Below are 26,503 nucleotides of genomic sequence, written 5' to 3' on the forward strand. Positions count from 1 at the left end.
TTGTACAAGCTAGACTACTATTGCTGGTAGCCAACATTTGTTTTAAAAGTCACGTGAATTATCTTGAGAATAACTGCCAGAAAGTGCTGATTTATACCACAGTAATTTTAAACAAGGCACCTATTCTTTAGATATTAAAATTCTCTAGACTATTCACTTTATGCCAAATTGTCCTAGAAATTGAATAATTACTTAAATTCCATAGAAAAGCTAATGTGTAACTAAAAGGCTTTTATCAGGAGAAAGCTCTGAGGTGTCTGTTCCAGTTGTTAAAAATTTAAGGTGTAACCAACTCTGATTTATCCCATTATAATGGCATTAACCCATAGTAAAGTTCCCAGTTCATTTTGAATTTTACTTTCAGGGCTGATTTTATTCAGCCTCTGTCCTGGCGGTAGCAAACTAATGAATATGAGTTTTCCTTCTCCTTCTGCTAGTCTTCCCCACCCTACCTACACACCCGAGTGCTGTTTTCATGACCTGCTAGGAGGGCCCAAGCAGGGATGTCCGAAAGAGGAAGATTAAAGTGTCAAACTCATCAAAATTCAAAGGAGAGGTTCTGCTCAACCCAACAGGAAAGTATATATGGACTGCAAGGATGGACACCCTGAAGTCTGTCCCACCTACCCAGCAGTTGCATTTGTGTGTGATTTTCAAGAACACATTTTCCTCTTCCCTTCATGGTAGCCTCAGGGTTATTTGTTTGGGGAAATAGCTTTCACACATTAGAGAAAGTTCTCTGCGCTTTCAGAGAATAATTGTTTCTCAGGGACTGCTCTTCCCCACTTGGGTCAAAGTGTTTTGAGAGTATTATGTGACCAAATAACCATGATTGCACTCCTACAGTAGGAAGGCGACCTGAAGAATAGAAGGTCTGGTAATGAAGACCCTCAAAGCCCAAGATATATGCCAGTCCTGGTCTATCACTGTTTCACGTGTAAGAGACACTCGGACACTTCCACAGTTAGAGAGGTGGGCAGTGCAGAAAAGGAGCCGTCAGTCATTGTGTATCTGACCAAACCAGAAAGCTCAGTTGCTAACCAAAAACAAAGACTTATGTCATTGTGATTCCAAGTAATGAACAGATTTAGATGTGCCAGTTTTTCTAAAAACTGAAGGAGAAAGAATTTCTGGCTTCTGAATTAGCTTGCTTTGCAAGTTAATTAATTCCATTAATTTTTAGTTGATTTCTTCAGGCTGCTAACATGTCTTCACTTTGGCCTTACCTGGTTTCCTTTGTCATTTTCGTCCTTTGAAGATTTTTTTTCCCACGGCCTTTACTATTTTTTTTTGGAAAGTCAAAAGCCCTTCTTTAGTTTGTGTTAAGTAAAATTCGTCATTTTATGGGTTTAGAAGCTTAGAGCAGCCTAAATAAGCTCCTTTTATGCATGAACAGACAATTCCATCCCCCCTTAAAAAAGGCATTTGAGACTTAGGTCATTTCAGACTTTCAGTTTGAGCTACTGCTGCCTAGTCTCAAGCAGTAGGTATGGGCTGCATGGGCTAGAGTCAGAGCACGCAGAAGAAACAAGAGTACAACAGACTGTTGCCCCAGTCCTTTGGCACCTGTGCTTTTGGAGAGTCACCTGCTCCCAGAGCACTTGCTACAAAAAGAAGAAAAACTGACAGTCCAGTGACCTCTGACTGACACTCCAGCAGGGAATGGGATTTGGAGGTGAGCCTCCAGAAGGAAGAACTACTTTATCCTCTAGTCAGACTCAGAAGGATTGAGGGTTGCAAAAAGAAAACCAAGAAAAAAAAAGAGAAATGATTTTTTTTGTTGGTTTTTTTTTTTGAGGGAAAGGAGGAGGGATTAGTAGTTAAGACATAGACATGATTAAAATAAGTGTTATTCCTGTTAATTCTAAAATCTTTCCTCTCTGGGGGACTTAGATTACAGCTATTCTCCTGGAGGGGAGAGAGACTGAGCAGACACCTGCAATCTGCCTTTTCCCACCCTAGACAAGCTGTGGTGAACACCTTTAAGATTCAGACTTAGAGAGCACACGACTAACCAACCTGAGTACTGCTGCACTGATATTGGTAGAATGTCCATTGTTATTAACCAAGCTTGGAATGCCCTGAGCACCCACCTGAACCCTGGAGGATCCAGATGCTAGCCTTGTCCTCCATGCACATGGGGCAGAGTGGCTTCTGCGGTCATGAAGACATGACATTTCTTTCCCCACAGGTGATATCCGCAATGACCTGTACCTAACCCTGGAGAAGGGGGACTTCGAGAGAGGGGGAAAGAGTGTACAGAAGAATATTGAAGTGACCATGTATGTGCTTTACGCAGATGGAGAAATCTTGAAGGTAAAGTTTGCCAGTCAGTTTGGAATGGAGGCCAATCCTGTAATAATTTTAGTGCTTTTGTGGACTTTGTCCAGAGACCCATCCTCTTCAGGAGGAGCTGAACTCAAATCACCCCATATGCATTCTTCTCTGCCTTAGCCTTTCTTCAAGGAAATTCTACAGTATGCTCTGACAATGACTTGCAGTGTCATACAGCCTTTTTAGAAATTCTTCCTAGTGTCTGACCTGAATCCTTCCTGTTCTAATTTAGACCTATTCCCTCTAGTTCTGTCCTACATGTTACTTTTTCAGCCACCTGTCCAGCATCGAGCTGCCTAGTTTTGGTAACTGTTATTAGGTCCCATGCTTTTTGTTCCTTGAGCTAATACGGAAAGTTATATTTTCCCTTTAGTAAGAGGTGGAACTTAGGTACCCACTTGCTGTTAACCAAGTTATGTGGCAAGGAACATCAGACTCAGGCCCTAAAAGATGATTTCCAGCCAGTGCAGTACAAGGATCCTCTGTCACTCTTCATTAAAAGAGAAGACCTGGAGTGCTGTTTTTCTACTGTCATTATGTCAGTTTTTCCCTCAGTCAGTCATGGTCAAGTCCCTGGCAAATAAAAAGGCATTATTTGCATGTCACTTGGCAGAAGGCAAATCACTCTTTTACAAACCTTGCTTCTGTGTGTTCACAACAGCCTTATGAGGCAGGCAGACCAGGAGTGATTGTCCATATTTTACAGAAGGAAAAAGGTAAAGTTAGTCAAAATCATCTCCCAAACCTAGAAAGAAATGGAGGTAATGTTGAAATGGTGGTGGAAACAGTGATTTGTGTGTCATTTTAAAAACCCACCTCAAGGACTAAGGCATGTTCATTGTTTGTATGAATAATGCTGAGGTCAGCAGAGCTGTCAGCTGTTGACGCCACCCTGTGTGGACAAGGAGCTGCTCCTGATTGTATTGTCCACAGCTTCCTGGCGGGCCTGGGACTGGATTTTCACAGCAGTATTTGGGAACTGGGGTCAAGTTAAATCTGGTTTACCTTGTTTATATCCAAGGACAGTCAGCCATGGGCAACCTAAAATGCCAGTGCAACATTAGGCCAAAGATTAGAAAACAAGCTCCACTTTATTATTATTTAATTAATTATTTAATTTTTTAAATTTAATTTTATTATTATTTAATTATTTTTCTGATCTGGAAAGTGCCATACACGGTTGACTTCTCCTGTGAATTCATTGTTTCCTTTCTTAATGAGGATGAAGAGCCTACCTTAGTGATTCAGATCCCATTCAGATCCCACTCAGCTTCCCTCAAGTTTATTAAGCAATGAGTGTGGTTACCTCTGCCCCAAGGAAAACAAGGAGCATTGTGACTGCTCATTTCTTATACCGTCTAGACAGTTGTTTCCAAAAGTACTGAATTTAAGTCATCTTATAGATTTGGCCTGATGGGAAAATGAGACCTGCACAAAGGAGAAAATTAAATGTCCTAGTGACATGGAAATCCAAGGGATCCCTCCAGGAAGATGGCACCTTTCTTTGCTTCTCTCTTCCAGGATTGCATCAGCTTGGGTTCAGGAGAGCCGAATAGGAGTTCCTACCACTCCTTTGTCCTCTACCACAGTAATAGTCCTCGCTGGGGAGAAATTATCAAATTGCCCATCCCCATTGACCGGTTCCGGGGCTCCCACCTGCGCTTCGAGTTCAGACACTGTTCCAGTGAGTGAGACTTCTCTCCACATTCCTTTGAGGATATGAATATAACTCTTTCCTCTCTGTAACAGAAGTAAGAGAGTTCTTACTATTGGGGGAAGAAAATTAGGAGTTGTGTACTCAGAGATGGGATATCATCAGAGGCTGTCCTTTGGACAGTGATTCAGAAACATGGGATCTGGTATTGGCCTGTTGTAGTGTCTGACCTGGATGCTGGATAATTGCCAGTGTCATTCCTCTTTGGGGGTTTCCTTTGTATGTATTAAACTCCTTCTTAAAGAGCCCCTGGTTTATCAAGACTAGCAGTTTAGTTTCTATTTGAGTCTAGGTTGCCTATGTACCTTGGGATATGAATGGAAGCTCAGTCTAGTACATTTCTCATCATTCTTGCCATCAGGTTGCTACCTAATTAATGAACAAAGTAAGGGACAAAGAAGTAAAGAACATCGGTGATAAGCCAAAAGGGAATTGCTGTTAAAAAGCAAAGTGTGTGGCAAAACAACTAATGCTTGGCTCTGATTGCAGCAAAGGACAAAGGGGAAAAGAAACTCTTTGGCTTTGCATTCTCACCCCTGATGCGGGACGACGGCACCACCCTCTCAGATGATATCCACGAGCTCTATGTGTACAAGGTACAGAGCCTGGCTGTCTCTCACCCTGCTGAGACCACGCTCACACATGGTTCTCAGTTAGGTGGTTTTCACTGAGCGGGCCAGAGGATCCAGGGTAATGCGCTGGTTGAGACAGCAGGACAGCTGTGGGCAGTCTTTTGTCTTCTAAATGAGGTGAGCTTCCTCTCATAAGTAATGCCAGCAGGGCCTTTGTTTTCCACCTCACACTCCACTAGTCATGGAAATCTATTACCAACCCCTCTGTGCTGTTACAGCCTTGGCTTGTTCATTCGGAGACCTGCTGTTTGAGATTGGGGTTCTGTCAGCTGGCACTCAAGGTTGCCTGCATACCAGGTAGAGGCCACGAGCCCCGCCATGTTCTCTTTAAAAGGCATGTGAGCCGTTCTGGGGAAAGAAATGAAAAACACTTTTAAAGTGCTTAGAAAGCACTCTTCTAAGAGGACCTGAGGTCCAAGGTCCAGCCTCAGGAAGATGAGAGTAAACATCAACTCAGAAATTCCCTGGGACCTGATTTTTTCTGGGTGGCATGGTTCAAGAAACATTCTGTATTCTCTACTTTTGCCTATAGTGTGATGAGAATAGCACGTTTAACAACCATGCTCTGTACCTGGGCCTGCCCTGCTGCAAAGAGGACTATAACGGCTGCCCTAACATCCCCTCCAGCCTCATCTTCCAACGCAGCACCAAAGAGTCTTTCTTCATTTCCACACAGCTCTCCTCCACCAAACTCACCCAGAATGGTAGGTGATGGTGCCTGCAGCGTGGTGCCCTCCACTGTTCTCACTTACTGGTCCATGTTGCTGATATATGTTAAAAGAGACAAATTATTGCTTTTTCATGCCACAGTGAGGGAATTCTTTTCATATGAAATTGAAGGACTCATTCGGCAATAGCAGCCTATGAGATTTTCCATGGTTTTAGCAGCTCCTGAGTGACATTCAGACTTTACAGATGTGTCTTTAGCCTTTATCTCAGCACTCCAGAGGCTGTTATACTGCTCGTAGCTATTTCTGTCCTTCTAGGTCTCACCTGTCCTTGGCAGGGAGAGTCTGGGCTTTGCTTGTCCATGACGTAGCCAGGGTTCACCATCTTTTGGGCTTGCTTCCTAGTGGACCTCCTTGCTCTGCTGAAATGGAAGGCCTTTCCAGACCGGATCATGGACATCCTAGGGCGGCTGAGGCATGTCAGTGGGGAGGAAATTGTTAAGGTATGGCTTCACACAATTCACACATGCTACCTGAGCAAGAATCTGGGCAGAAGGCCTCACTTCCCCTTGATTTCTGCCAGTAAGCCTCTAAGACCATTTTTCGAGGTAGAAATAAAGCTATTTTTCTTTTTTAACTTCTTTTTTTAATGTAGGTATCACATCAGGTTTATTACCTTTTAGAAACTACCTTTAAGTTTTAAGCCCTGTTTTCTGTCTTGTTTTTCTTCCTAGAAAGCAAACTGGTAATTAAAGGGCAGTGATAAAAACACCCTCTCAGAAACAACCCCAGTGTGTGCTGCTGCCCACATGCCTTTAGGTCTCCTCTCCCTTCCTCTCTCTTCCCTTACTTTGTAAACTTTTACCACAAATCCAGCCTGATGTCTTCTTGGCTCTACTCTCTTGATTATCTACAGGAACTCTGAATACTCTCCATTAACTGTAACTGTTGATTTTGCCCAGTCTCTCACTAGAGTGCGTAATAGGGGACCCTTCCTTACTGCCTTCCTCAATTGCTTTTTCAAGTACTTTAGTGACATTTCCTATCTAATGGCCTGAGCAGGCTGACAGCAACACTACCAGACACCAGTTGTTTTCCATAGGGCTTCTCCGCAGTGTGTAGAAGCCAGGTATTTGCCCACCTGTCTTTAGCTCAAGAAAACTCCTAGGCACTTCCTGATGGTGAAAGCCCAGTAGGTGGATTCTGCACAATGGACTGAACTCAACTGAGGAAAATGGAAGTGCTTTTGGTGATCAGCAAGGGCAATGAAGTGTAGGATAGAGATTAAATGTCAAGAAGGCAACTTGTCTATCAGTGAGCATTCTTGGCTCTATCATTGCAAGTGTCAAATCTATTAGCATTGCACTGTCTGTACTTTCATTTTACAGCTCCATTGACTCAATAATACACAACATGGTGTCTCCAAATGAGGAATAATTTTAAAGTCTGTGTATGGCTTTGTACTTTTATGAAGTCTTGTATGAATTTTGTGTTAATCAATTGATCAGAGTATCATAAATTTTTAAAAGAACTCTTTATACAAACAAGCTAATACTAGTTTTTGAAACTTAAGATAAATGCCCTTATACTCAGGGCATTTTTTTCCTTCTAAACATATGAAAAATTTAACCAGTAAAACAGACCAGGTATTAAGAAAAGTCTGTGATCCTTTTAAGGCTGAGTTGTTACATTCCTGACAAAAGAACATCCTACCAGGATTTCTGGTTTTAGCATCAGTATTTGTCTCAAGCCAGCCAGAGAGAATTAAAGAGATTATGCTAGCATTTTAATTAATTTTTACTTTTTTGGTAAGATTTCAAACATACCAAAAAAAGTTGACAGAATAGAATAAATAACCGTACATATACCTATCCTATCAGTTACCCCTGACTGTCATCAGCCCATGGTCAGTCCTGCCCATAAACTCCTCATCCATGCCTTCTACCTTATATTGTTTTGAAATAAGTTGTAAACATTATATCATTAAATTGCATTTTGACCAACAGAATATTAGATTTGATTTTTAAAGACTGGGAGCATCCGTGAGTGTTTATTATTCTCTCTCTTGGTTTTTGCATCTTAGAAAAAGGCACGTGCTCAAAAAAAAATGGTGACTCCAGATATTTTACCCTCTTTGACAGCCCTCATTAGCTGCATTCTCCCTTATCCTGGGATACTAATCTCTAGACCAAAGAATAGTTTCTATAGTTAAGGCCTAGCTTGCCACAGCCTCATCCAAATGTCCTCTACAGAGTTAGGCCACAGAGGAGAACAAGGGACTATCAAACTTTGGGGGACCCAGGAAAGTAAGCCCTTTTTCTCAAAATGGATTTGGCATCAGAATCACTTAGATTGGGACTTCCCTGGTGGTGCAGTGATTAAGAATCCAACTGCCAATGCAGGGGACACAGGTTCGAGCCCTGGTCCGGGAAGATCCCACATGCCGCAGAGCAACTAAGCCTGTGAGCCACAACTACTGAGCCTGAGCTCTAGAGCCCGTGAGCCACAACTACTGAAGCCCACACGCCTAGAGCCTGTGCTCCACAACAAGAGAAGCCACTGCAATGAGAAGCCCGCGCACCGCAACAAAGAGTAGCCCCCACTCACTGCAACTAGAGAAAGCCCGCACACAGCAACGAAGACCCAATGCAGCCAATAAATAAATAAATAAATTTATTTTTTTTAAAAAAGGAATCACTTAGATTGTCTTCATTTCAAAATTACTGTTCTCCATGGATGTCCTACGTTTTTTAGGTAATTGCTCTTTCCTTATACATTTAGCACTTACCCAATAGGAAGAGCCTCTGTAGGTCTCTCTTAGGGCCCTTTGGGCTGTAAGCAAACACCCCCAAGTCCACCTAGTTATTTCTTGGCTAGGTGGAGGTGGGGTACTAGGTTATTTTTAAGTGGTGGCTTGAGATCTTAGGAGATCTTTGACTTTGTTTACTGGGAAATAAATTCACTGGTGTATGGAAGTTTGAACATGTGTCCAAGGTCTGAAGACCTGAGCCCTCTGATTTTTATGCTGTTGCAGTTTCTACAGGACATCTTAGATACGCTGTTTGTGATTTTGGATGATAATACAGAGAAATATGGCCTGTTGGTGTTTCAGTCTTTGGTAAGTCTCACCCTTACTCATTTTTATTAATTATTCCCATCACATATTTTTTTTAAATCTAAGGAAAGCAATTTATTAGAGTGAGTCAGTACAAGATGTAGATGTTTCCAATAGAAAAGGAACTGAGGAGTGTCACCCAAGGAAGACCAACAATCACCCTACCAGGCAGAGCCCTACAAGATCAAGTCTGGACTTCAACTTTGTAGTTGTAGGGTTTCCTAGCCCCTGAAATAGTGACCTACACCAACAAAAGGCCCAGAGACTAATATAGGAAACAAGACAGCCTGTTTTTCCACTTACAAAAGTAGGATACAACCACCAGGAAAAGCAGAGACTCACTTGTGCTGGTGGAGCATCACACTCTCTCCCTCTATGCAGTTGTTTGGGAACCAGAGTCTCAGAAGGTTGCTTGGTGTGAAAGGACAGTGATTTGGATGTTCAGCGCATTTTGTTGAATATATCCAGTCCTACAGGAGGGCTGTATGTTCAAGGAGAACCAGATACTCTGAGTCTGCCTGATAGATGAGGAGCAGAGGCAAGAGTTAGAATGGTACTTGCAAAGTTTGCTTCTCTGGCTTTTCTTCTTCCTTGTTTCCCTGGCCAGCCAACCCCATTTCCAAAGGGTACAGCCTTTCATAGGCTGGTTTGGCTTAGAGGACAATATTTTTCTCTCTCTCTTTTCCAAGTTTGTTGAGACAACTTAGTGTTTATGCCACCTACACAGGTATTGTTTTGCATTCCCTAGGTCCATATTGAACCACCTAGCATTCGTGAAGAGAGAAGCTCAAAGTAACACTGGCATTGACAAATGAGTCCCAAGTTTGGAATGGGAGGCTGGGGATGTTAGGAAGAGAACAAACATGACAGAAATACAGACATAGAATGGAAATCCTACATTCACTGGGAACACTGGAGAAAACACTAGCAGTTTGCCATTCCTTGAAGAATCAAGAGTTGTTTCCTGCTGGGGATAGGTTTGAGGCCTCCAATGAATTCTGCTACCCTCCATCTCTACCAGGTATTCATCATCAACCTGCTCCGAGACATCAAATATTTCCACTTCCGACCTGTAATGGACACATACATCCAGAAGCACTTTGCTGGAGCCCTGGCATACAAGTAAGTTGCATTTGGCACCATCATTAGGACTTGTGTTTGACTAGAAAGACGGGCTTTGAACATTCATTAAAAGGGCACCAACATTCGTTCAGCAGACCTTTTTTTTTAGACTTCATTTACTTATTTTTTAACCCTGGTAAAATACACATAGCATAAAACGTGTCATCTTAATCAATTTTTTTGTTTATAAGGGTAACCTCTCTCTTTTTTTTTTTAAAGAATCAATTTTATTTATTTATTTTTGGTTGCATTGGGTCTTCATTGCTGCACGTGGGCTTTCTGTAGTTGTGGCGAGCGGGGGCTACTCTCCGTGGCGGTGTGCGGCTTCTCATTGCGGTGGCTTCTCTTGTTGCGAAGCACAGGCTCTAGGCACGCAGACTCAGTAATTGTGGCACTCGGGCTTAGTTGCTCTGCGGCATGTGGGATCTTCCCAGACCAGGGATTGAACCCGTGTCCCCTGCATTGGCAGGCAGATTCTTAACCACTGGGCCACCAGGGAAGTCCCTTAACCATTTTTAAGTGTACAGCTCAGTGGCATTAAGTATATCTACATTTTTGTACAACCATCACCACCATTCATCTCCAGAACTGTTTTCATCTTGCAAAACTGAAGCTCTGTACCCATTAACCAATAACTTCCCATTCCCCCCACCACCACCCAGCCCTCGTGTAATCACCATTATACTTTCTGTCTATGGATTTGCTAATCTAGGACCTCATATAAATTGAATCATACAATATTTGTCTCCCTGTGACTGGCTTATTTCACTTACCATAATGTCCTCAGTGTTCATCCATGTCATAATATGTGTCAGAATTTCCTTCCTTTTATTCTAAATAATGTTCCACTGTATGTATATACCACATTTTGTTTATCCATTCATCTGTTGATGAATACTTGGCTATATTTATCCACCTTTCAGCTATTGTGAATAATGCTACTATGAACATGGGCATACAAATATCTCTTAGAGACCCTGCTTTCCAGTCTTTTGGGTATATACCCAGAAATGGAATGGGTAGATCATATGATAATCCTATTTTTAATTTTTTGAGGAACCACCATACTATTTTCCACAGCAGCTGTACCATTTTACATTCCCACCAGTAATGCACAAGTGTTCCAATATCTCCACATTCTCGCCAATACTTGTTACTTTCTGGTTTTTTCGGGTTTTTTTTTTTTTTTTTTTTTTTTTTTTTGCGGTACGCGGGCCTCTCACTGCTGTGGCCTCTCCCCATTGCGGAGCACAGGCTCCGGACGCGCAGGCTCAGCGGCCATGGCTCACGGGCCCAGCCGCTCCGCGGCATGTGGGATCTTCCCGGACCGGGGCACGAACCCGTGTCCCCTGCATCGGCAGGCGGACTCTCAACCACTGCGCCACCAGGGAAGCCCCGTATTTTTTTTAATAGTAGCCTTTCTAATGGGTATGAGATGGTATCTTGTGGTTTTGATTTGCATTTCCCTAATGATTAGTGATGTTGAGCATCTCTTCATGTGCTTATTGACCATTTATATATCTTCTTTGGAGAAAAATCTATAAGTCCTTTGCCTATTTTTGAATCAGGTTGTTTGGTTGTTTGTTGCTAAGCTGTAATTCTGGATATTAACCCATTTTCAGGGATATAATTTGCAAATATTTTCTCCCATTGCCTTTTTAATCTGTTGATTGTGTCTTTTGATGCACAGAAGTCTTCAATTTTGATATAGTTTAATTTATCTAATTTTTCTTTCATTGCCTATGTTTTGATGTCTTATCCAAGAAATGATTGCTTAATCCAATGTCGTGAAACTTTTCTCCTATGTTTTTGTCTAAGAGTTTTATAGTTTTAGCTCTTACATTTAGGTATTTGATTAATTTTGAATTAATTTTTGTTTATTGTGCAACATAAGAGTCCAATTTTATTCTTTTGTGTGTGGATATTTAGTTTTCCCAATACAATTTGTAGAAAAAGAATATCCTTTTCCATTTAATGATGAGAATTATTTGACCGTATACATGAGGGTTTATTCCTGGGCTGTTTTATTCTGTCGATGTATGTATCTGTCTTTATGCCAGTACCACCCTGTTTTGACTAGTCTTTATAATCAAAGTTAAAGTTACTCTTTGTAGCTTTGTAGGACGTTTGAAATCAGGAAGTGTGCGTCCTCTAACTTTGTTCTTCTTTTTCAAGATTGTTTTGGCTATTTAGGGTCCCTAGAGATTCCATATGAACTTTAGGATGGATTTTTCTATTTCTGCAAGAAATGTCATTGGGATTTTGATAGAGATTGCATTGAATTTGTAGATCACTTTGGATAGTGTTGACATCTTAACCAAATTAAGTCTCCCAATCCATGAATGTGGATGTCTTTCCGTTTATTATTAACTTCTTTAATTTCTTTTTCTTTTTTTTTTCAGCAACGTTTTGTTTTCAAAGTATAAGTCTTTCACCCCCTTGGTTAACTTTATTCCTAAGTATTTTATTCTTTTTTGATGCTACTGTAAATGGATTGTTTTCTTAATTTTCTTTTTTGATTGTTTATTGTTAGTATATAGAAAAGCAAATGATTTATATATGTTGATTTTGTTGCAGTGTTGCTGAATTCATTTATTAGTTCTAACAGGGTTTTTTGTGGATTCTTTAGATTTTTCTACATACAAGATCATGTTAGCTACAAACAAAGATAATTTTACTTCTTCCTTTCCAATTTGGATGCCTTTTATTATTATTTTCTTGCCCAACTGCTCTTTCACTACTAATACGTTGAATAGAAGTGGCAAAAGCAGGCATCCTTGCCTTGTTTCTGATCTTAGAGGAACACATTTCAGTCTTTTACCATTGAGTATGATGTTAGATGTTAGCTTTCCGTTGATGTTTTAAACTAGAGTTTATTACATAGTTGTCATACTTTTCCTTCTAAGAAATGATGGCAGAGCTGCTAAAAATATGTCTTGCTTTTTCAGTGAGAAACATGTGAATAGCTAAATATAGTACTGACAAATAAATATCAAAGAAAAGAAAAAGATAGTCAGTAAAAGAGATAATGTGAATAATAAACATGGGAAACACTCACAGCTTATCTAAAACCATTAAAGCAATTTTTAAAGTCACCATATTATTCTATGGAATGAGCACAAGTTTTTTAAAAAAATATTTATTTATTTATTTGGTTGCACCAGGTCTTAGTTGCAGCCGGCGGGCTCCTTAGTTGCGGCATGTAGACTCCTTAGTTGTGGCATGCACGTGGGATCTAGTTCCCTGACCAGGGATCGAACCCAGACTCTGCATTGGGAGCGTGGAGTCTTATCCACTGCGCCACCAGGGTAGTCCCAGCCCAAGTTTAGAAAACAAAACCGAAGGGTTCTGAGGCTGTGGAATCACTGGAACTCTGACACTTTGATGTCACTTTGGAGAGCAGGCACTGTGCTATATATTTTACATGTGTCATCTCATTAGAATTCACAGTTTGAGATGTACTGTTGTTTCCTCTATATTTTAAATGAAAAGAATGAGGACAGAGGACCCAAATAACTTGCCCAAGGATGCAAAGCTAGAAACTGATAGGCCTAAAATGCGAACTGTTATCTGATGAGGGCCTGCACTCTTGCCCTGTGTACTCTTTTGCCGTGTAAACGTGAAGGCCTTCTGACCTTGTAATCCCATTCCACTCAGATGACTTGGTCCTAAGGAAATAAGATCATTGGGATGGCAAGGAGGGGCACACCGGACTATACACCTTTATTCAGAGTCTGTTTTATATTCTGGAGACTTAGCAGTTTTAAACAAAACAAAACAAAACACACATCCAGTCCCAGACTTTGGGAAAACTTTCTTGTAATCAGAAAAAATGTGTGTCAGGGAAAGTGGGAAAGAATGATTATAATTGCTGATTGAAATGTGGCAACTCTTTTTGGACAGGGAGTGTTGTCTGGTCTTGGATGATCTAAAGATTCCACAGCCGTATTGGATCCATCACTCCATTCTAGATCATTAGCAGTATATTATTTCCTATATGGCTAATTCAGGACTGCAGATATTTTAGGCTGCATTGCTTTTGGATTAAAGTGGGGTTTCTTAAACTGTTCTTTTTCCTAGGGAGCTAATCCGCTGTTTGAAGTGGTACATGGACTGCTCAGCAGAACTGATTCGGCAGGACCACATTCAGGAAGCCATGAGGGTAATGTACTGAGCTTGCTGTACAAAAAGGGCCCACCCCTGCAGACTTTGCAAGTAGCCTCAATGGAGTAGTGTGCAGGACAAGTGTAGACAGCCAGTATACTGCTCTGCTTTCAGGAATGACTGCCTTGATCCACATAACTGCCCTTTCCTCACTTTGATTTTGCCCTAAAAGGTCTTTATTCCTCATAATTTTATCTTAAAGCAGGAGGGAGGGATGATGTGCATGTGGCTCTGAGCCATCCTTCCTGCCTGGTTTTTACCAACAATGTCAGTCTTTGCTTCCACTGGCTAAAATATCATATCTCCTTCTAAGCCAGTGTTGGTGGCAACATTGATTAGAAATAAGATCTTCCAATACTTTTCCCTTCTTCAGTAGTTACTAAACATTGTTTTTTATAACTGTTTTAAGTAAAAAGAGCTGAGTGAATGCACTGTATGCAGATATGTTGAGAAGAAGATAATCTAAAAACCATGACCAGGCAGCCCTTTGCATTCCTGGACAGCTCCACTTTACAGGGGACTGTCCTCATTGTTAGTTAACTATACTTTCTGGTAACTTCTTTTCATGGCTACTGCTTCTACTGTAGAGAACAGCCTATGAGAATGTTGATCCCTCTTATGCTCAACAGTTCTCTATATAGCTATTTGAAGAAAACTGTCGTATCCTCTGAGAACTCATTTAAAGCAAGTTGATGCTTGCTTGCTTGCTTGCTTTTTTGTCCCTGTCTTTTCTTGTTCTTGAGTTACTCTCTTTTTTTAGTTGCTTTTTAACCATGTCTTTCCCATCCTTTCTAGTTAGTAATAAAAGAAGAATGGCAGCAAAGTAGTTCTGCTTTCTCTCTGTCCTCTTTTAATATCCCATCATCTGCTCTAAGTACTTCTGGGCCTGTGATTTTGTTATTCTTGTCCACGTGGTAACAGGTAAAACAGATGTTCCCCCAAGCATCATCAGATTAAAGAGGCAAAATCAAATCATAAATCCATATTTTCCCTGCCTCTTCTCTGCACATTCTTTAAAAGCCTAAGGCCACAAGTCTCACTTCTGTCTTTCTTCATGCAGTACATGTCAGCTGAGCAATCAGCATGTCATGGGTGCTAAGATGCAAAGAGTAAGACTGACCTCTCCCCTTGAAGAACACATCCCCTGTGTCCTAAGGGGAACCAGGCTCAAACACAAGTGTAGAGCAGGGTTCTGAGTGTAATGTAAGGGCAAGCACCAGGTTCTGTTCTTCTCTGAACTCCAGCGCCTGTGAAGTGCCCTGCATAGTATTTGAGGGGATACAAGTTGAGTTAAATGCAAAAGATTCTATGTGAGTTCATAAATTAATTGCTTAAGGTTACTGAAGATGCTATCTCAGAAGTTTTCCCCTAAGAGTCATTCATTCAACCATTCATTCAGTCAGTATTGCTTGATACCTGCCATATGTCAGACACTGTGATAACCACTGGGGATTCAGCAGGAGCCCAAGTAGAAAGGCTAGGCCTTCACAGCACTTCCATTCAAGTGGGGAAAAGGCAGATAATAAACATGTCAAACAGATAAATACACAAAGTAAGTGAGAAAAGAAAATTGATGATGCTATGAGGGAAATAAACAGGATCTTGGGATGGAATGGCTGGAGAGGAGGGTTTACTTCAGATCAAGAGTTTAGGGAAGGCTTCTCTGACGAGGTGACCTGAGCTGAAATCAGTGTTAAGAACTGGGGGACACACATTTCAGACTGAGGAAACAGCATGTTTAAAAGCCTGGATGGGAAAGAGCTAGAGTTTTCAAGCAACCATAAAGTGGCTGATGTGACCAAAGCAGAAGCTTTCAAATGTTAGATTGGATGTGAGAGGTGGCAGAAAGGAAGACCTGAGGCTGGTTCCAGGGGTCTGGCTAGATGAGCTGGGTTGATGGCAGGGTCACCTATGGAGGTACAAAATTCCTGGAGAATATCAGGTTTGGGTGGGAAAAAGGAAGAGTTCCATTGTGTGGGAGCACTTTTCTGGGGGTACTTTCATACTTGTTCTTACCATTTCAAATGTATTTGAGTGGCATCTGTTACTAATGCATCTAGCCCAATGGTTTTATCAGGCCATTTCCACTTCATCAAATTTCAGTTTACAAGTCCTCTTGACCAAATGTGTAAGTCTCTTATCTGATCCTAGTTTCATCCTTATTCATAGAATGCATGTGCTTCTGACCTGGCATTTCTTATTCTGGTATCATAATCTGTGGACCAGGAAACCTCCTCTTCTTTATTGCTCTTGATTCAATACATCTTGCTACTTATACATCATCTCTTCCTTTCCCTTTCAGAGTCATGACCTTCCAAAGTTATGCCACTAAAGAAGATGAAAATAAAGAGTCTTTTATTTTCTTACTTGGTTACATTATTCCTGTGTGAATGACTTACGAGGGGGTATCCTTGGTGGGTCTGAGGATGGCTTTTGGCAGGGCGTTCCAAAAAGGCAGCATATTTTTCACTGCTGAGCTGCATCAGGTTCTTACCAGGGAGCCAGGAAAGAGAAACACAATGATCTCCTTAGTGACAGAAAGGTGGTAATAACTTTTAGGATCTCTTTTCCTTTCAGGTTTATTAACTTAAGTAGAAAAAGACAGAGAAGCTGCTTCAGCCGTAGTTAAGTGTTCCATTGTCTCCACACAGGGTTGGGAACACCTGTAAACTTCAAACAACTTCCATAGGATCCACCCTCACCTTTTATCCCACTCTTCTGCTCTCCTCTCTTTACCCAGTTGCATCTGTCACAGGTGGCCAACTTCACCTGGTCCTGGCCATGAGCTGGTGCTGATGATAAAAATCAACAGGAGTAGGGAAAGGGGAAGTCAGGTAATGATGGATGACTGGAAGTGTGCTTGTTTTCCTTGTCCTCATCCAGGTTTTTACAGGCTGTCTTCGACAACAGCCTTTGTACTCTTCTGCAAAGTGTTTTATATTTTAGGACTTAGTGGGGGAACTGATCTCTCATACCCAGGAAGTGCAAGCGACTTTGCTGTCTGGTTCTGCCTCTCACTCTGAAACTAGTGGATGTTTTAAGCCACTCAGTACATCTCTTGTGGTAGTTGTTTCAAACTGGAAAAAAAAAAATCACTTTCCTTTTTAAATTTAGCAGAGACTTTCCAGGTTCTTTACAGACCAAGCATTAAATTTCCAGGTTATTTGTAGACCAGGCATTAAAAGGCTACTGAAACAGAGGCTGTAGCATTTATGGAGATGAGGCCAAGCACTATAACTTATTGTACAGAATCCTCTGGTGCAGGCCTTGGAACACACATTTTTCTGAACTAGCTATTTTCCAGTGCCAACTGAGTTCAGTGTGGGACACATAAACACACACACACACACACACACAAAAGTTTTGCTTTGCTAAACCTGACAGATGAATAGATCATGAAAGTATAGCTTGGGAATTGTTTCCTGTTATATATTTCAAGTAACTGAGTTCCATATTTCATCCTTGGATAAGTTTCTCCTCAGTTTTCAATGTCTCTGCCTTTCCAGTGTCTGGGAAATCGTTAGCCTTTCTTTGATTAGAAAGTATAGTCTTGGATCTTGAATTCTCTTAAAAGAGAATTATTCAGCTCATAAGCATGGGCCAAGCTGCAGGGACTCCTCAGAATCAGATTCTGCTCCCAAAACATGTTATGGGAGCTTTGTCTTCTGTATTGTTCATGAACTATTGATGGCAGGTGTCCTGGTCTGGAAGAGGATGGAAAATGGGTGGATTAGGTCCACCAGCTCCTGTGCAACTAGGGGCAAGTTCTTCAGGCTTGACCCCTGGTGAGAAGGCTGGCACCATGTCAGGGGCCAACTGTTTCTTGAAGATGCAGAAGACTCTTTAAAGGACTCTTCCTTCTTGGAATAAATTTAAGAGAGGTTCTTATATCATTGCCTTTGTAGCCTTTTATTTCCAGACCTGAGAAAAATGAGAGAAATTTAATTTTCTTTTGGTCCTATATGGTCTTGAATTCAACTGCTTCCATAACAGTCTGTGGTTATACACTTCCATAACCGCATGAAATAATTTGATGATTCTCTCAGTACATAGACAGTTGCTGCTCAGTGAACATTGGAGTTTTGAGAAAAGGTTTAAAAAATTAAAGTGCTTCACTACTAAATATAAAGTAGATTAATAATAACCTGCTATATAGCACAGGGAATTCTACTGAATACTCTGTAATGACCTATACAGGAAAAGAATCTAAAACAGAGTGGATATATGTATATGTATAACTGATTCACTTTGCTGTACAGCAGAAACTAACACAACATTGTAAATAACTCTACTCCAATAAAAATTTTTCAAAAATTAAACTGCTTGTCTCCATAGCTGGAATTGTCCACCTCCCAATTTTGGTGTATAATTTTCTGGTACTCCACCATTCATTCCCTCATGTGTTAGTTTCTGGACATCTTTAACACCTCTCTATCCCTTTTTCTCCTACACCTCCAGGCCTTGGAGTACCTTTTCAAGTTTATCGTGCAGTCAAGGATCCTCTACTCACGTGCCACCTGTGGGATGGAAGAGGAGCAATTCCGGTCCAGCATCCAAGAACTTTTCCAGTCCATCCGGTTTGTGCTCAGTTTGGACAGCAGAAACTCAGAAACACTCCTTTTCACTCAGGTCTGTGAGCTACAGGAAAGCTTTGCTGCTGGATTCTTGTCTGTCTTAGCAGGTGGTTTCTTTGTCCTCTGGCTTCCAGAGTTAAAGAAGCCCTGCCAAGCTCCTATGTTTTGGGTAAGGGATGAATTATAAGGAAATGCCTAGTAGAATAAAATGCTGCTTTTACTTCAAAGCCAGCTATGTCCCAGCTTCCAAATATAAGACAGCCCAGTGGCTTTATGGTGGAGAAGAAGCACAACTTTGCCCTCTTTAGACCAAATTTATTTAGTTACCATGCTATTAGTTGTTCATGAACATCTTATTTATAGAGGATATTCAGAATGTATAGAGAATTTTATTTCCTAGCCACTGTATTAATTTTAAAAACCTCAGGTTAGTATTGGTCCATCCTAGCAGTTAAGAATGAAATAGGTTGAAAAACAGCAGAAATAACTAGAAAACTTTGGCTAAGAAATAGGATTAGATTCTATTAGAAATACCAGTGTGGGAAGCAAGTTGCTTCCTTATATTAAGAATGTCTGGCCAGCTAATCAGTTACCTTTTACATGCAACCTTACCCTAGAAGGGATCACGGATATTGTTAATTACCCCAGTCACAAAGGGGTCATTTTTGCTTATAAATAAATGTCAGAATTTTATCTAATGAATTTCACTTCTTTGATTTTTTTGAAGCCAATTATTACATCAAAACCTATGAGCAAAGGCCAGACAGCCTTTCTCATGTTCATTCATTCAGTCACTGCCAGGTCTGTCAGTGCAAATATATGTTTAAATATCTCATTTAAGATTAAAATAGTCTGCTTTTTTTGTTTTCCACTTGCTTCTATGTTGCCCCTTGATGCCAGTTGCCCATAAGCCCCTTGGCCCAGAGAACAGGTGAGCAACTGGGGGATAGCCTCTATAAAAGAGTGGAATACATCAAGGTCACCAGGTATCTCTATAAGAAAGGCTCCTTCCATGGTCTCCCCTCCTGAACACCCCAAGCCAGTTGTCTTTCTCCTTCCTTCCTCTCCCCCAGCCTATCTGTTCCTGCCAACCAGGGCCCAGGACACCTACTCCTCCCTCAGCCTGTGAAGATATGGGGAGCTAGCAGAGCAAACCAGATACACTTTCTGAGAACCCAGCAATGCCCTGTACTCAATGGCATGTTCCTATCACATCAGGATAAATAGCTTAGATGTAGTCTTATCTTAGACCTGAGTCAGAATCAGACCTGCTTCTTTGGTGCCAGGCTCATGTTTCACAGTTTCAGAACTTTCAGCAAGTATGCTATTCAGTCACACTTTATATCTTTGATTCTGACCACTAGGAGATGTTATGGTGCAAGTGTCCTTCTGTTCCGATGCCATAAGTATAGGAAATTTCACCATTTAAGAGAGCAAATCAGCTACTGTTTGTTATTGATTATGAAATACCTGCTTTTCTGGGAATTTCCTAGCAGTCCAGTGGTTAGGACTCGGCACTTTCACTGCCGTGGCCCCAGGTTCAATCCCTGGTTGGGGAACTAAGATCCTGCAAGCCACACAGTGCAGCCAAAAGGAAAAGAAAAAAGAAGAAATACCTGCTTTCCCTCCTTTGTCTTTTGTATCTAGTTGCTTATGATGATAGTTTTTGTGCTGGTTCTAATTACTGCAAAGTGCTCTCCTTGATATCCCAGGGAGTTATAAATCTGCATATAGAATTCATGAAAGTTCAGTCCTTGGTCCTGGCCTGAACATAGACTGCAGTATGACAGACCCATTTCCCCAGGTCATAAATTTTCACTCACTCTAGGCCAGTGTCTTACTGCCTGTTGAAGCAATCAGGAAAAACAGCTCCCCACCCTGCCCCCCAACCTGTCACTTAGGAAGAGCGCACTCTCACGTCATCTCAAGGTGACGCTCCATTTCCCTTTGTAAATCTTGGCTTAATAGTGTAAGAGGACTGAGAAGTACGAAGAGCCTCCTTCATGGTGCTTCCATTTAGACAAGAGAAATGAACAAGAGCCAGCATTTATTGAAGGCTATTGTGTGCCAGGCAGTCTACTGGAAATTAATCTTATGCACCTACTTTTTCCTCATACCAATACGAGGAGATAAGTAATAGCATCATCCCCATTTTACAGATGAGAAAAGTGAGGATTAGGTAGTAACTCATCCAAGGTTATGTGGCAGATAAGTGGTAACACTGGGATTTAAACTCATGTCTGTCCAATTCCAAAACCCATTCTCTTTCTCCTAAACTATTCTGCCTCCCAAAGGCTCAGATTCTCAAGAGAATATTGAGAATCAGTTCTCAAGAGGTTACTGGGTCTGCCAGAGCTAAGATCCTAGGAGAGAATTCTCCAAACACACACATACTCCACTTGTCCAGGCCATCTAGGTCTCTGAACTCTATGCCAACATTATCAGCAGTCCTCAAGAGTTCATGGCTGACTAAATCCATACATTCTCCATCCTTTTGGATTTACACTTGAAACTGTCAGGCATCACACGTGAAGGAAATAGTTTACAAAGTCTTTAGATTTCATGGTTTCAACTAAATGACACTATTCTGGGGAAATGGTCCAGTTTTCAGAGCTGGATTGCTGGCTGCAGGACTGTGAATGGAGTTCACCTAGTGCTGCTTGATGGTGCTCAGTTATCTTTGCCTATGTTCTTTGAGAGCTTCCTGGCTTGAATTTGGGACTGAAACTGGAAAGTCAAGAGCTTGATCATAGAGACAGACAAAAAATTTAAATCCATTTTATGAGCAAAAATAGCTATGGATATTAAGCCCTAGAGTTAATTTCTGTATATATTCCCTTCTCTTGCCAGCAAATGCCTTGGCAAGTTCTGAAAGCTTCAGGCGGCCTGGGCCCCAGTAAATTCTCTTGTTTTGGTTTCCTTTTTGGTTCTTCCTGCTCCATGCCCTAAGAGTGCTGCAGGGATGGGTGGAGTCCAAGGCCAGGGAGGAGCCCATTCGAGGCAGGGGTGCTGCAATGACTTCTCAACCTCTCACCACCATGTATCATTGTCTAAGCATGCAAGATAGATGCATACCTAACTCTGAGCTAACCAGACCTTCACTTGCTTCTGCAGGCTGCGCTTCTCAATTCCTTCCCAACGATCTTTGATGAGCTGCTGCAAATGTTCACTGTGCAGGAGGTAGCAGAGTTTGTGAGAGGGACTCTGGGGAGCATGCCCAGCACTGTGCACATTGGGCAGTCAATGGATGTGGTCAAGCTGCAGTCCATTGCCAGAACTGTGGATAGCCGCCTATTTTCTTTCTCAGGTAAATCAAGTTGGGGTGAGAGTCACACCACCTTTCTTCCTTATCAGGGTGTTGGCCAAGTGGGAAGCAAAGGATCAGTTTCATCAGCCATCATGCAAGACACCAGTGGCCCTTCAAATGCAGAGTTTTTGGTAAACTCTGTTAGAGAATGCAGCCAGAACCTAAGCCTACTGCCTTACTCACAATTTATTCCTAGGGACCCACATGGGGTGGCCTGCCTTCAGGCCCACAAGTCTAGCCAGCTGCCAAGAATGGGGCCTGCCATAGCCCCAGCAGGATGAAAAAGCAGAAGGAAAGGAGGGGGAACAAGAGAGAAAGGTCTAGCCCAAGGGGATAGGATAAGTCAAGGAAATAAAAGAGACCCTGAAAGGGGGGCCCTGAGGACCCACTATACTATCTTGGTGCCTGTCCTCACCAGTCAGATAGATTCCTTTTCCTCTCTCTGAAGGAGCTTCTAAAGATTAGACAAAATGATGGAGAGGGAGCCCTCCACACTCCAAAAGAGGTCAGGACAGCCTAACAAATACTGTCAGCAGGCCAGACTGTCTTTCAGATGGAACCCCCAGATTCATACCTGAAACCACATTGAATGTGATCAAGTACTCAATAGTCAGATGTTAAGATCAATGTGAGCCTGATCCCTTAAGCAGAATATCACTATTGTGGAATAAATTTCTAGGGCACAGGAAATCTGAAAATCTGAAATGCTAGTAAAGCAATTATTAGAATTTTTATGATTAGAATTTTTTGGTAGTAAAATTTTTTAAGTTTGACTTTTAAAGTATAAGAACAATAATTTCTCAGCCCAGAGCTACACACATTTGCAGTACTAAATAAATACTCTCTTTAACTTAACTCTACCTGTGTAAAGTATTGCTGATGGTAAAACTGCCACCAAGAAATTCAGATTTTCTCCACCTGTAACTTTTTATGGTAAACACTTTTCTCTTCATCAGTTCCTGGACTGAAGATAAAATCAGTGGTTTGGACATACTTTCACTGAAGCCACTGCATACACTCAAGCTTTGAGCACTGCTTAAAGCAGATGCTTTCTGAATATATGGGAAGGTGGACAGCAGACTGCCCTCATTGACATACGTTATTTCTAATACTTTTGCATGTACTTGCTGCTTCCCATAATCACTTAAGAAAAGTCATTCTTATCTGGCTGGAACTATGTAATTGGATCTTGAGATAATAAGCCACCACCAAATTTTCACTTGATCTCACTTTCATTGAATGCCTGAGTTGAAGCATCTTCCCTGAAGCAGGAGGACTTTTACCAGTGGTGTCATTAACCAACACATATTCTCAGAGCACATCACTTTGGTTTCTTCATCAGCAGGTTCCAATAACAAACTACTATTTTGTCTGCAGGCAGCTGTTGGTTGTTACAAATCTTGCTCTGTTGGTATTTTGGTCTACAAAATACAGTGTGAACTTCTCTTTTATCCAAGCATCCTTTTAAACATAGAATAGCTGTCATTCCATTTTATTTGAACATATTCTAAGTATTTGACAAGGCAGTCCCCAAAATCTCTTGTATGTCATGTAGTTTGCCTTTTGCTGAAAAAGATTTTCATTCTGAATTTCATCTGAAATACTTAATTATGGTCACATATGAACAATAAATCCCAAATGCCTTGTCTTGTTTGTGTTACTGGTAGTCTGACTGAATCATGCTGGCCGGGTATCATGGTACTTTTATCACACAGTCATTGACCACATTGGAGTGCAAGATACCAGAAACATGTTCACACTTGTATTTCACCTTCTCATCACACCTGTGAAGTCATAGATGGGGGAAATTAAGCCCACAGGAGGAGTCAACCTGCCTAAAATCTTAGAGTGAATTAATAAAAGAGCTTGATTTAGGATTTAGCCTTCTTGAATTCGGAGTTCTAAATATAGTCACCCCCTGATGAAAATATTATTCAGGTAGCATTGAAGAGAAAAGAAAAGAAAAACATTTTAATGTATGCAGTAGGATTGACAATGAGGTTTAGCTGATTATTGCAGACTTATGACAAGATAAAAGTCCTGCTTCTACTCCTTTCATTGCTGTGGATACATGTAGCATCCCACAAGCCTGAGGGGAAAAGGAGGCAGGCCTGATGGCTGACGCAAAGTGCGTAACTTACGGGGGTGCAAGTGCCAGGCCACCATCCAGGGCATTGTGAAGAGGGACCATTTATAATCCATACCAAGTCTGCAAGTTCAGTCAGTGTAGTTCAGGGCTTCCCTGGTGATGCAGTGGTTAAGAATCTGCCCGCCAATGCAGGGGACACGGGTTCGACCCCTGGTCCGGGAAGACCCCACATGCTGCGGAGCAACTAAGCCCGTGCACCACAACTACTGAGCCTGCGCTCTAGAGCCGGCGAGCCACAACTACTGAGCCCACGTGCCACAGCTACTGAAGCCTGTGAGCCTAGAGCCCATGCTCTGCAACAAGAGAAGCCACCACAATGAGAAGCCCGTGCACCACAATGCAGAGTTGCCCCTGCTCGTTGCAACTAGAGAAAGCCCACACGCAGCGACGAAGACCCAACACAGCCAAAAATAAATAAATTTATTTATTAAAAAAAAATCAGTGTAGTTCATAGAACTGTGTCATTTAAATGGGGTTTTCACTGTAATCTGTGCTTTTAATTTGGAGTCTAGTCAGTAAAGAGATTTCATTTGGAAGCAGTCTCCTAACATTATCCTGAATAACATGCCCTAGATATTTAGGCCTGAAATGAGAAAGAAGGAAAGAGAGATAGAAGGATAATGCTGTGCAATGTCTTAAAATGTCCAGGAAGTGGGCTGTTAGGCCCACATAAGGGAAGGGGGTGATTTCCAGCTTGGCTCTAGTCTCAGCCCCACCTACTTTGAGACCAGCTGCATCCCACATTGCCACTTGCTTCCAAAGGTAGCTGGTTCTCCGCTGAAGGGCTTCTTCACCTTTGTGTTTTCTCTCTCAGAATCCCGCCGCATCCTGCTTCCTGTGGTTCTCCATCACATTCACCTTCACCTGAGGCAGCAGAAAGAGCTACTAATCTGCTCAGGGATTCTTGGCAGCATCTTCTCCATCGTCAAGACCAGCTCTCTGGTAGTGGCCCTAGACCCACTCCACTCCCCACCCAAAGCTCTGTCCCTTTCTTGTGTTACTTTAGCCAGAGGCAGACCAACAAAGATCACTCTGTACACTTCCCAGTCAGAGAAGCTTTCATCAGTGATGGGGGTGCCCAAGTGAATGGAGGCCTCCCTGTGTGTGCCCAGCAGGCTTCGCAACACAACAGTCTTGCTATGTTAAAAAATTGTACTGCCATGAAAACACCCAGAATCATAGTTATCTGTAGTACCAAAAAGCCCAATCCTGTGCATGCTCTACTGTCAAAAGGTATTACTTCTGTATTCCTGGGAGTGTTCTAAGGATACTCACGCACAAGCACAGGGAGGCAGGCCCAGGCTGAGAGGCAGCTTGCTCATTCAGACTTTTCTGGCAGCTTCCTGGCAGCTTGATTCCACCCATATGGCATTCCTATACCATGCCAGATGAGAGCAGGGTGTACGAGAAATAAATGTTGTCCACAAGAGTTCTGAGCCTCATGGGGTGGTAGATTTGTACTTTAGGGGTCAGGTTTCAACTAGTAGTGCTTTTGCCTATTTTCTTTCTTCTTTATTTTTATTTTTTAGAAGAGATCTGTGGTAGGAGGGAAGGGAGGTGGGAAAGGAGGGAAAACATGTATCAGGCGTGAATAAGGGTAGGAATTTATTTTAATTATATTTATTTTATATATTTATGATAATGGAAGAAATGCATATTTCTTTTAGAAAATTTGGAAACTATAAGAAAATATAAAGAAATTTAAAATAAGAATGAGTTTTAATTATGCCACCTTAGTAAGTTGAGAGAAGGTTTTTGGAGAATAAAATTTCAAGTGCATTTAAAATGAATGCCAGTAGCCAAGTGATAGGAACATACGAGGTTAGGTTATCCAGGAAGATAGAGCAGGAGAGGTGCTGAAAAGAAAAGAGTGTGCTTGGTTTGAATAGGATACAAGGACTCAATGGGGGGCTCTGGTATCCAGACTTAAAGTACCATCTGGTGGTGGGGGCCCAGCTTGGCAGAGTGACTGTGATGGTTGTAGTGGCCCTTTTGTTTGATCTTGGCTCCAGGCAACGCCTAGCAGCTCTCTTTCCCATCAGGCCTCAGAGAAGCAACATCAGGCACATAAGGTATACTGGTAACCCAGGGTCAGACTTGGGATGGGAGGCTTACTGCTAAAGGAAAGAGAGAAACTGAAGGGGAAAAGAAAGGGTAGGGGAGGAATGGCAGAGGAATGGGAACAGGTAAAAACCTGAAGATGATCTGGTTGTGTTTGTGGGGCTAGAGAGTCAAGTGCAATTAGTTGCTTACAACTACTCAAAGAGCCATCACAGGTTTTAAGAGTGTTATGATCAGTTCAGCAAATGAGAAAGAAGACTTTGGTCCCAAGAGCTGCTCAAATTTTTCACGTGGAATGGGACTCATTGTAACTATATTGAATGGATGGAGGGTGGGTGAAATTTAAGCTGCATGAAAGCAGAGATATTACCTTTCCTGTTCACTTCTGTATACTCAGTTCTCAAACAGTGACTGGCACATGATAAATACTTACTGAATGGTGGGTTGATGGATAGATGGACATTTGGACCAGTAATAATATAAAGAGACTGGAGAAGAGGCAACGGGAATTTCTTTGTGAGATAATGAAAATCAAGTTATAGGGTTTAAGATTGCATGTGAGAGGTCTATAAAAAGATAGCACAGACTCTGCCTAAATTCACAACCTGGTGACTGGGAAGCAGCCCTTAGTGAGGAGGCGTGCTCCGTTGTTTTTGTGAGGCT

General features: G+C 41.7%; 1 protein-coding gene across 7 annotated transcripts in view; it reads left to right on the forward strand.

Moving 5' to 3' along the window:
- Positions 1–26,503, forward strand: part of DOCK3 (dedicator of cytokinesis 3) — a 422,568-nt gene that overhangs the window by 335,349 nt on the left and 60,716 nt on the right. For all 7 annotated transcript variants that reach the window (XM_060109452.1, XM_060109453.1, XM_060109454.1 and 4 more), the window contains 11 exons: positions 2,192–2,316; positions 3,856–4,018; positions 4,538–4,644; positions 5,213–5,384; positions 5,754–5,851; positions 8,383–8,466; positions 9,485–9,585; positions 13,666–13,747; positions 18,208–18,378; positions 21,438–21,630; positions 24,594–24,721. In XM_060109452.1, coding sequence (XP_059965435.1) covers positions 2,192–2,316; positions 3,856–4,018; positions 4,538–4,644; positions 5,213–5,384; positions 5,754–5,851; positions 8,383–8,466; positions 9,485–9,585; positions 13,666–13,747; positions 18,208–18,378; positions 21,438–21,630; positions 24,594–24,721 — 1,424 coding nt within the window. The remainder of the gene's footprint in view (positions 1–2,191; positions 2,317–3,855; positions 4,019–4,537; positions 4,645–5,212; positions 5,385–5,753; positions 5,852–8,382; positions 8,467–9,484; positions 9,586–13,665; positions 13,748–18,207; positions 18,379–21,437; positions 21,631–24,593; positions 24,722–26,503) is intronic.

Source organism: Mesoplodon densirostris, chromosome 10 (genome assembly GCF_025265405.1).
Source record: "Mesoplodon densirostris isolate mMesDen1 chromosome 10, mMesDen1 primary haplotype, whole genome shotgun sequence".
NCBI classification, from domain to species: domain Eukaryota; kingdom Metazoa; phylum Chordata; class Mammalia; order Artiodactyla; family Ziphiidae; genus Mesoplodon; species Mesoplodon densirostris.